This window comes from Aulostomus chinensis, chromosome 10, assembly GCF_037954235.1.
Source record: "Aulostomus chinensis isolate RoL2024-O1b breed Wild chromosome 10, RoL_Achi_v1.0, whole genome shotgun sequence".
Classification (NCBI taxonomy): Eukaryota; Metazoa; Chordata; class Actinopteri; order Syngnathiformes; family Aulostomidae; genus Aulostomus; species Aulostomus chinensis.
The window spans coordinates 29,166,741-29,176,798 of record NC_141329.1 but is presented as its reverse complement, the minus strand read 5'-3'; the positions used below and the strand labels follow the sequence as shown (position 1 = coordinate 29,176,798).

General features: G+C 48.7%; 2 protein-coding genes across 4 annotated transcripts in view; one reads left to right on the top strand and one right to left on the bottom strand.

Annotated features, from left to right (window-relative positions):
* The first annotated feature begins 201 nt into the window (after window positions 1-201).
* chp2 (calcineurin-like EF-hand protein 2) lies at window positions 202-3,413 on the top strand. The gene is made up of 7 exons (XM_086216982.1): window positions 202-350; window positions 1,571-1,643; window positions 1,843-1,923; window positions 2,027-2,148; window positions 2,227-2,288; window positions 2,431-2,553; window positions 3,198-3,413. Exons 1-7 carry the CDS (start codon window positions 281-283, stop codon window positions 3,249-3,251), a joined length of 585 nt encoding a protein of 194 aa, XP_086073108.1. The 5' UTR covers window positions 202-280; the 3' UTR covers window positions 3,252-3,413.
* cox7a1 (cytochrome c oxidase subunit 7A1) overlaps window positions 1,201-10,058 on the bottom strand; it is a 22,664-nt gene continuing 13,806 nt past the window's right edge. The window contains exons 1-5 of one of the 3 annotated variants that reach the window (XM_086216985.1): window positions 9,071-9,503; window positions 8,207-8,918; window positions 7,840-7,974; window positions 7,216-7,300; window positions 1,201-3,356 (exon numbers count right to left, since the gene is read on the bottom strand). In XM_086216985.1, coding sequence (XP_086073111.1) covers window positions 3,264-3,356; window positions 7,216-7,300; window positions 7,840-7,974; window positions 8,207-8,238 — 345 coding nt within the window. In that variant the 5' untranslated portion in view covers window positions 8,239-8,918; window positions 9,071-9,503 and the 3' untranslated portion in view covers window positions 1,201-3,263. Of the gene's footprint in view, window positions 8,919-9,070; window positions 9,572-9,770; window positions 9,856-10,058 lie in introns of those variants that run through there. The other 2 variants (XM_086216986.1, XM_086216987.1) reach the window with 2 other exon arrangements.

The following is a 10,058-nucleotide window of genomic DNA, read 5'->3' as shown; positions in this document are numbered from 1 at the left end:
TTTCATTCCTGCATCTGAAAAAGTTTAGCAACCTGACCGCTTGACTTGAGAACACGCAGCAGTGGTGTGTGTTAGATATACGGTGGCCCAGGAGGAAAACCACCTGACGAATGCTTTTACCTGTTTCTTCCCTGCTTCTACGTCATGAACAGAGAACCAAACAGACCAGACTTCTCTGACTTGCCTCTCAGGAGGCCAGCCTGCCTGCGATGGGGCGGAGCCAAACACGTGGACCCGCAGCAATGCCCTCAGAGGTGGAGGTTTGTGTTGGAGCAGCACGATGGGCTCCGGCAGCTCCAGCAGCATGGACCACGTCCCCGACGCCCAGCGGCTCATCCAGGAAACCGGCTGTGAGTTGATCTTCTACTCGTTTGATTTTGTATTCCAAGTCTGGCCGTCATTCCAGGAACTGTCGGTCTGAGTCGATCCCGAGGGGCGTTTCATCATTCAGGACTAAAAGGGAACAGTTTCCCGTTTACAGCCGCATTTTCGTTTCCACCCACTTGCTCTGATTCATGCTCACATATAAACACATCAGAAAATTTAAAAAAAAAAAACAGTTGGTGTCAGTTACCATGACGACGTTGGTATTTGGTTGAGGGGAGGTTGTAAGCAGAGTGCCAATTCCCACAAGAGGAAACCCTGGCGTGTTTCTGACAACAGTGTGGCCGCCATTTTGGACTGAATACATCAACGACTGAACAGCAGAGTAACGTCCATGTGGCGGATGACCAAGAGGGAAGTGTGGAGGCTAGAGCGCCATCCTGGACGGGGCGCCACACGGATGTCCATTTGCCTGCTGAGGTCTTCAAGAAACACTGAGTTGTCTGACACCAGCGGTGGCGGCGCTGTCCAACTCACCAGAGTCGTTTCATCTGTTCTTTATCTCCGTCTGAGCGTCGACGCCCTGAACTGTTGTCACTGATATACGGACGCCACCAGCAACAGAACTGTCAACTGTTTACTGTTACACCAGGCGAAGGTCGCGACCTCCAGGGCCGTCACAAGAGGGTTTCCAGAACTCAGAACAACAAAACCAAAATCCAAATCAAAGTTCCGTTTTCGTTCGTTTGCAGGCCTCATTTATGAGCTTCAGCCACGTCTGAGCGAGACAGCGGTAGTTATGACGTCACCGCACCTTTTCAATGATTAAATTACAAGTCTCATTATATTAATGAATGTCCACCACACACTAACGTTTTACCAAGATGTTTAAGGACTGTCTTCACGTCAGAAAACTATACAATTTTCAAGGCTATGTGAAACTTCTACGATGGTGACAATCAATGCTGTAAGACATAAACGTTTACTAAATCACAAACACAAGAGCTTCCCAGACGTTTGTGTCTACATCCGATGGAGCAAATATTCCTTTATCTGTCTAGAAATTTTCCAGGCCTAGAAGTTGTTACTTCCAATTCCATGACCAGGTTTGTGTTGATGGTACGAGCCAGAGTTTTAGTTTGCACAGCTGAGTAATGATGAGGGGGAGGAGGAGGAGTCATACTGTAGTCTGATAGGCTGACAGGAGGAGAAATTAATCCAGAACCAATCAAACGCTCTGTTTCAGTCTCGGCCGCCCACATCCTGCGTCTGTACGAGAGGTTTGAGTTCCTGGACAGAGACAACAGAGGACGACTCAGGTGGGTGTGGGGGGGGGGGGGGCAGGTAACGCTGGACAGTGCTAGCAGAACGTTTGCTGCTTGCTGAAACTGAGAAGCTCCAAAAGAACTGGCTGGTCGTTTCTCCACAGTAACGTTGGGGGGTTGCACACTAGTGGGGCCCAGTGAACTGAACCAAGGGTTCCTTATTCACCTTTAACTTCCTGACGTTCCATCTCAGGTTTGACGACTTTGAAGCAGTTCCAGAGTTGGACCTGAACCCCATCAGAGACCGAATTGTTGGCGCCTTCTTCCCTCGCGGGTTCGACAGCCTCTCTCATTATCAACACTTTCTCTCCCTCTTTGAGCCTTGTTGGTTCCGTTATTTAAAACGGGAACACTCATTGGCCCCCATCTCTCTCCAGACAGGAAACGGTAGATTTTCCTTCCTTTGTCCGAGTTCTGGTTCACTTCCGTCCCACGGACAAAAACCGGAGCAGAGACAGGATGCAAGAACCAGCCAACAGTACAACCAGGAAACTCAAATGTTGGTTCCATTTGTTTGGTTCTGCTTCACATTTACACGTGTTCTTCTGAGACTGACTTGTGGACTCTGGATGTTCAGTTGCCTTCCAGCTGTACGACCAAGACTGCGACGGAAAGATCTCACGAGGGGAACTTCTGCAGGTTTGACACTTTTCAACCATCAAGGATTTGTGCTAGAAACACGGGTTCCACGCACATTTAAGGGAGTAACTTAGACGCCTTCACTGTCACCCCCGCTGGCCCGTACAGAGAATACGAGTTCAAGGCGCCTCCTCTTTGGCAGGTTCTGCGGGCGATGATGGGGATTCAGGTGACAGAGGAACAGTTGCAGAGCATCGCGGAACGAGCCATGCAGGAAGCCGATCATGACAACGACGACGCCATCTCCTTTGACGAGTTCAGGAAGGTGAGAGGGGAACGTTCTGGGAAACCTGTGTAATGTCCTCAAGAGGTAAAGCAAACCCTGACAACCATTGAGGATGTTTGTCCTGCAAGAAGACATTTGTGATGTTAAGTACGATTTTCCTGTGTGGTTCTCTTTTGGTCAAACACCCGCCCATCCATGATGATATGTTCCCACCGTTCTTTCAGAAGTAGGTGGACGTTTTTGGTGAAAAAGCAGTGGAAGAGACAATGTTCTGGGCATATTTTGTAGATGACTACTAGAGAACATTCCAGAGATATTACAGGAACCTTCAAGGGAAAAACCAGTGGTGATTTCCTATGTAGGTTCTTGCATCACTTTCCCAGAATCTTTCAGGTCTTTCGTCAAGTAACACAGAGGGAACATCCTCTGTATGTTCCCCTAAAATATTCCCTTTACATTCCCAGAACAACCCCACAGTCAGAACATTCTGTGACTTGCTGGAACATTGGAGGAACATTACAGGAAGGTTTGCGTTCAGGAAATGGAACATTTTAAGCTGGACAAAGTTTTAAAGAGTAAAATCTGCTTCTCGCTTTACAAACACGCAAACACTCCTCTGTGTGTGTTTCCATGGTCGAACAATTAACATTCAGATGAAAGGAAGGACGTTTTTGTATTTTCAGTCGCTGCAGAAAGTGAGCATTGATCACAAGATGAGCATCCGCTTCATGAAGTGAGACACGTTCGGCTCAGGCTGTGCTTCCTGTGGAAAAGAAAACCTGGGCATCGCTGGGACCCTGACGGAGGCTGAAGACGCACCACTGAGGGGAGGGAGGTTTCTGCTGGATTCAGAACAAACAGCGGAATGAGAGGAACCACAATAAATTCTTCCACAAACTCTCACTGGTGTCAAACAGAAAGGTTCCTTGTTCCAATGAATGCTTTTCCTGTTAGAACCAATGACTTGGCGCTCTGCTGTGTGTTAGGCCCTAAACGTCTGGTTCCCTGGTCTCCAGGTCAGAGACCTGAATTCACCATTAGCTGGAGATACCAGCAGGTTCAGTTCTACATCAGATCCACCAGTAAACACCAGATCGGTGGGTGTTGGAGGTTCAGTTCTACGTCAGATCCACCAGTAAACACCAGACCGGTGGGTGTTGGAGGTTCAGTTCTACGTCAGATCCACCAGTAAACACCAGACCGGTGGATGGTGGAGGTTCAGGTCTACATCAGATCCACCAGTGAACACCAGACCGGTGGATGGTGGAGGTTCAGTTCTACATCAGATCCACCAGTAAACACCAGACCGGTGGATGGTGGAGGTTCAGTTCTACGTCAGATCCACCAGTAAACACCAGACCGGTGGATGGTGGAGGTTCAGTTCTACGTCAGATCCACCAGTAAACACCAGACCGGTGGATGGTGGAGGTTCAGGTCTACATCAGATCCACCAGTGAACACCAGACTGGTGGGTGTTGGAGGTTCAGGTCTACCAGTAACACCAGACTGGTGGGTGTTGGAGGTTCAGGTCTACCAGTAACACCAGACTGGTGGAGAGTCTTAACTGGGTTGCTATCAAGAGTCTACAGAAGGATGCGGTGTTTCTGGTGGTTTTGATGTCGAATCACTGAATGAAAACAAATCAAAGTTCGTGCTGTCTGGTGGTGTCAACTGCCTGAAAGAAAGCATTTAAATGGAGTTCCATGGAGAGTTTATGAAACCTGAGTTTTTTGGGAGTGATTATGGATCATCAACTCTGCTGTAAACCACGATCAGTTTACATGAAAGAGAAAGGATCAAAGTCTATCTGGACACTCGATACAACAGCACTACTGAAGAAGAGCTGCCTGCGTGGCTCGTCCTCTCCACTTGTGTGTCACATTGTGCAGAACAGGGCCGTACAGAGGAGACACGTGTAGATTCTAGAAAGAAAAGAAGCTGGAAGAATTGTGAATAATGGTGGACTCCATGAATCCACCAATCAACTCATGATTCTGACTATCCCAAATCCGTGACTTGTTTGTCGCGTATTTGCTGCTCGATGTCTTGAACTGGCGTCGTGTCCCTGGCATGCCTCTGTAAACATGCCGTTGTTAGCTGTCAGCCTGTTAGCTTCAGGCTAACACAGTTTCTCCCTGATTTTTGGATTCACCAACATTTTATCCCTCAGAATTATGAGGGTCAGGCCTGAGCCCCAAAGGGTGAAGACCCTGTTGTATCTGTTCTGTTTCTTTCCTTCTTTCTTTCTTTCTTATTCCGCCCCTTTAGACCTCAATTTGACCCCCCAAACAGGCTCAAAAACAAGTTCTTGAGACTTTAGTTGGCACATGTTTGATGTGTGATTTCCGGTTAATTCTGTGGTTCTGCCCCCCCAACATTTGATTTCATGAACTCTTTCTAACGCCATCTATTTTTACTATTTCCTGTGTATTCAGTAACCAAACCGCACTATTTTTGTTTTGCTCAAATTCCACAATAATCTGTTCTTATCAAACCATTTTTTTTAGTTTGTTCTTTTCTAAAGCGACGTCCTTCTGTAGTTTTTTTTTTTAAATTAACCCTCGGAACAGAAGATATTTGTGTCATCAGAAACAACACAAAAAGCACTACTTAGTGATCTTACATGTGTCATCAATGTACAAAACGAAGAACTCAGGGCCCAACACTGACCCCTGGGGGACACCACAAGCAATATCCAAACATGAGGACACAGTTCCCCCGTTTCACAAACTGCTGTCTCCCACTTAAATAACCTTACACCCCATCCAGCACAACTCCCCTGACACCATATTTCAAAAAGCTGTCAGAAGCTTTTTTTTAAGTCAATGAAGACGTCAGAAGCATATTGTTTACAATCGATAGCGATTTCTTCTGTCGCCTCTATTATTGCCAATGTGTTGATCTGTTAGACCTCAACTGAAACTGATTCTCTTCAAGTATATGAAGTAGACGCGTCTGCAGTTTGTGAAATGATGTTTCCAGCCTTGAACGGTTGAGCGGAGGGATGACTTTACCTAGTTTCTTTTTGGGGGGGGGGGGGTGAACAGGTTTGAAATGATAAATTACAGATGTTAATGGCTTTGAAATCCCCCAATTCTATTTTTTATTAATGACAGATTAATAACTTTTAACATTTTGTATGCCTTCATTCTAGTTTCACAAAGCTGCAAAAGGTGGAACCCTGACTGGAAGTGATGGAGGGCAGCAAAGTGCCAGTGTCCCGTTGTGTCCCGTCTGCTGCCCACGCACTGCCCAACTTGCAGTAAGATGCTTGTTGCTAACGTTTTGCTACAGGACTCCCGTCAGGCAGCGTTTGTGTGGGTGGAAACCGTCCTGAGGAGGGCAGTGATTCAAAGCCAGGAACCAAGCACATTGCTCACAATCAAAGAATCCAACCAGAGAGATTCGAAGATCAGACGGAGCGGACGGATGAAAGCCCTGCAGAACAGCAAGCAGATGTGTCCCCATATGCTTCCAATAAATAGGCCATTAGAAGGTCAAGCACGATTACTTGATTCGGCAGAAAAACCCTTGAATGGTACTTTTCAGGCTAAAACGTGCGCCAGTCCAAGAACTCTGAGTCAGCCTTGGATAACAAGGTCCGACACGGACAGGGGTTTCGTCTCTCAGCTTGTTCGCTGGTCTGGCTGCAGTACTTTACCCTGAACTGTTTTGGATAATTTCGTGAGGGTTTTGGTTAAAGTTTGCCAACAGTGTGCTGCTACTGTTTGCTAATGCTAACGGCTGGATTACCGTTGTGTGCTGGCAGCTGCCTCTGGACGTGCGAGAATGCTAACGAGCACCGTCCCTTTCTCCTGTCCATGGTATTCAGGGGTACTGAAGCTGACAGCAGGGTCCTACAGCCTTTCGTTTATTTCTGATAGCTTCATATTTTGACCACTTCAAGGGATCTGATACAATCCTGTCTTTATTTGCACTACAATTTTACTTGGAATTTATTACATTTATGATGCCATTTATTGTTTTTTCATCTGTATTTCTTTCTTTTCTTCTCGAGCAGATTTAGTTCTTCCTGCTGTCCATCTATCAGTCTTTCCATTCTTCTTTCAGTGAACACGGGCTTTTGCACTTTTCTCACCCTTTACACGACCACTCCTTCTGCTGGAGCAGTAGAGCTGCTCGTGTTGTTTGGCGTCACTACTTAGTTCCGGGTTTTTTCGACTCATTCGTCTGCCGCTCCATTTCATCACTAACTGAGACATCTTGGCGTTTGTTATTGTGGCCCTCCAGGTTCTCTGTGCTGTCCTGCAGCAACAGGATTCTCTGCCACAGCTTCCTCTCCTTTTCCCCTGTGAGAGCTTCCCTCTGCACAACACACACGTGAGCAACCGTACCAACCATGCATATTTAGCATGAAGCTAATGGAGACTGACAAACTAAACTAGCCAGCTGGGTGCTATTGTCAATGAGCTGGTTAGTATTCAGTTAGTTTTCAAACCAAAGGGTGGGCCTGAGGTGGCAGGCTCTTCCTGTACTCTGGAGTAACAAGGAAGTACCGCAGGAGGGTAAAAACACCTCAAAGACGCCTATCAATGAGTACTTAAAAGCTAATATACACTTCTGGGTGAAACATCACTTCAAGAAGAAATGATGAGTTCAAGGTTTGTGCTCCTGATGCGCTTCATCCTAAACGAAGAGCGAACCTCGTCCTTTATTTCCACAGCGTTCCGACTGACGCACCTTCGTTTGGACCTCTGCTGACTTCAACGGTGTTTCCTTAAGCGTAGAATATTTTTGCTGCCAAATGGCATTTTGTCCCTGTAGCCTGGAAGAAAGAGAGAGAGAGAGAGAGAGAGCAAGAGATGAATGTGTTGTCCAGGCCATGTGAACAGTAGGATTGACAGGAGTTGAGGCTCCTGTTGGAAGTTCTTGGCGTCGGCCCCGGCTGTCCCCAGCTCCCCGCTTCCTCTCCATCCCTTCTCCCACGCTGCTTATGCTGGACAGCACATCATCTTCAGAGCCGCTCTTCCGTCTCTTCTCCAGCAGAAATGTCTGCTGCTCCAGTTTTTTCTGAGACACATGAACAGTTCCACTGATGAGATTTGACCTAAGAGGAACTTCCCTGAGGCTTGCTTCCTCCTCCAAGGAGCTCAGGTGAGTTCGGTGCCTGTTTGTGTGTCTGTCAGCAAACAGGCCACAACTTTGGGCAGCTGATCAGTAAATGTTTGTATGGGAAGGGGCGGGGCTAAGAAGCTCAAAAGAAGCTCAGTTTGTTCCAGCAACAAACAGTGTTCCTATTTTTTATCACTGAAGGCTTCGCTAAAATGCTAAGCTGTTGGAAAATGAGCCTGTAACACGACCGACCCGACGTGCTGCAGCTCCACTTGGGGGCTCGGACACGCTCCTCCAGTGGCGCCTGACTGTCGGGCTGGGCCTCCTCCTGCTGCACCACCAGCTCTTCCATCACCGAACAGAAAACAGGAGCTCAAATTTTCACACCTTTAAAAGGAAAAGTTCCACATTTAGGGGAAGTCTGTTACTGTCCGTCGATCCCAGAGCCAGACCAAAGGACAGAGACCCACAGGGAGATGGAGCTTAGCTCAATGCATGGTACTCACATGACCCAGGAGAGCCTCCGGACCAAGACAGGCCCACTGGGCTGGGACCCGTCAGGCCCCATCGCCCTTTAGATGACATCACTAAGTGTCACTAAAACAAATCGGTATGTCACCTGTGATGCGTGTGGATCCTCCTCTTCCTCATCCTGATGCTCCTCCAGAGCGTTCTTGTACATCGCCACCTGTTGTGCAGACTTGAAACACACGAGACGGGGTCTCCCCCCTCACTGAGACGGGGTCTCCCCCCTCACTGAGACGGGGTCTCCCCCCTCACTGAGACGGGGTCTCCCCCCTCACTGAGACGGGGTCTCCCCCCTCACTGCGCTCTAACAAGCTTGGACCCACAAGGCCGAATGGTCGCCGACCCCAACGACCCCCACCGGCTGCTCCGCCATCGTGGGGCTCAGTAGGACATCAGGGATCGACTTTCATGAAAGAGATCTCAGAGCTCAACACGTTCAACGTGTGCAAAAATGTGAAGAGGCCACACAAAAAACCTCAACCCCCACAAACGCTGCGTATTCCTGCAGTTTGTGATGAGCTACCTGCATCACTCACGTCGGCCATTTTTACGTTGACTCAACGATCAATTCAATCATGCAAATACGTGGCTTTGCATTGTGTGTGAACGCCGCTGAAGTGAAAACAGCTCTGCACCAGCAGGACAGCCACCACCTGGACGACCTCACCACCCGCTGGCGAGGTCAGCTGACCGAGGGAAGATTAAAAAACGAGTTCACCAGAGAAGCTTCATGCTCTCGATGCTCTTTGTTGAGGTGAGGCCACCTGCCTCTCCTCCTCCTGGGAAATCTTCATCCTTTCAACCTGACAATCACAAAAGAAGAGTAGTTCAGCCAGTGGAAGGTCTGAGCTGCTAGTGTGTGTGTGTGTGTGTGTGTGTGTGTGGGGGGGGGCTGATGCAAACTCAGAGCTACTGGTTAATGGGGGGGGGGGGGGTCTGTCTGGGAGCAGCGTACCTGGGAGTGCAGGGACTCCAGCTCTTCCTCAGGCCAGTCCATCTCCTGTTAGCATCGGCGGCTCATCTGCCAAGCTTGCCGCCGGGACCCATCGCTCTCAGACAGGCTTCGATCAGCCCAGAAAAAATAACACAGATCCTCAATTTCGTGCCAGTAGCACAAGAGAACTTCATCATCAACTCCACTCTTTACAAAGATACAAAGAACATCCCCATTTGTTTGGAGCTCGAGAGTTTCAGAAGTCAAAGAGCAGAGGCGAGTCAGTCAGCGCTTCGACGGTTAAGTAGTTGGATTTAACGTCGAAGCAGCAGAACAAACGATGACGAGCGCAGGTCCTTGTTTTCAGCTTTTATTACTTTAAGCCGACAGGAAGACGGCTCATGACAATGAGCGTGCAGCACAACAAACTCCTGCCGCGTCCAACAGGCGAGCCGCCGCTTCTCTAGGCTTTCTTCTGGGGCAGGGAGGCGACGACCAGCCAGTACAGGCAGCAGCAGGTTCCTGACAGACACACAGGAACCGTCTCACTGTTCTGGGCTCAACAGACGTTGTTAGCTTCTAGAACTAAAGAGGGGCTGAGCTTTAACTTCACCAAGTTGTAGTTTTCTATCACGCATACATAGACACACACACGCGTGACAAACATTTGTCTGCAATAGGCCAGCGTTGGCTATGCTACACGTTAGCTGTGTGACGTTACCTGCTGTCGTTACCGTCATGGTCAACCGGTACAGCAGGACGTCCCCAGTACCCCCTTTGATGTGGACTGGCAAGCCATTGTCCTCCTGTAACCATAGAAACCAGACGCTTAAAAGAGAGAGCGCGTGCTCCGACATGCACCTCTACGCCGTCAGTCTCTCTGCTCGGGAACCAGAGCCAGCAGCCACCGCTCCCTGCTGCAGGTCCGCCTCCCACCATCAGAGGCGCTCACGCCTCCCAGGCCTTCGACAGAACCTCTGCGCGCTCATGTGTTAGCACGGAGCTAACG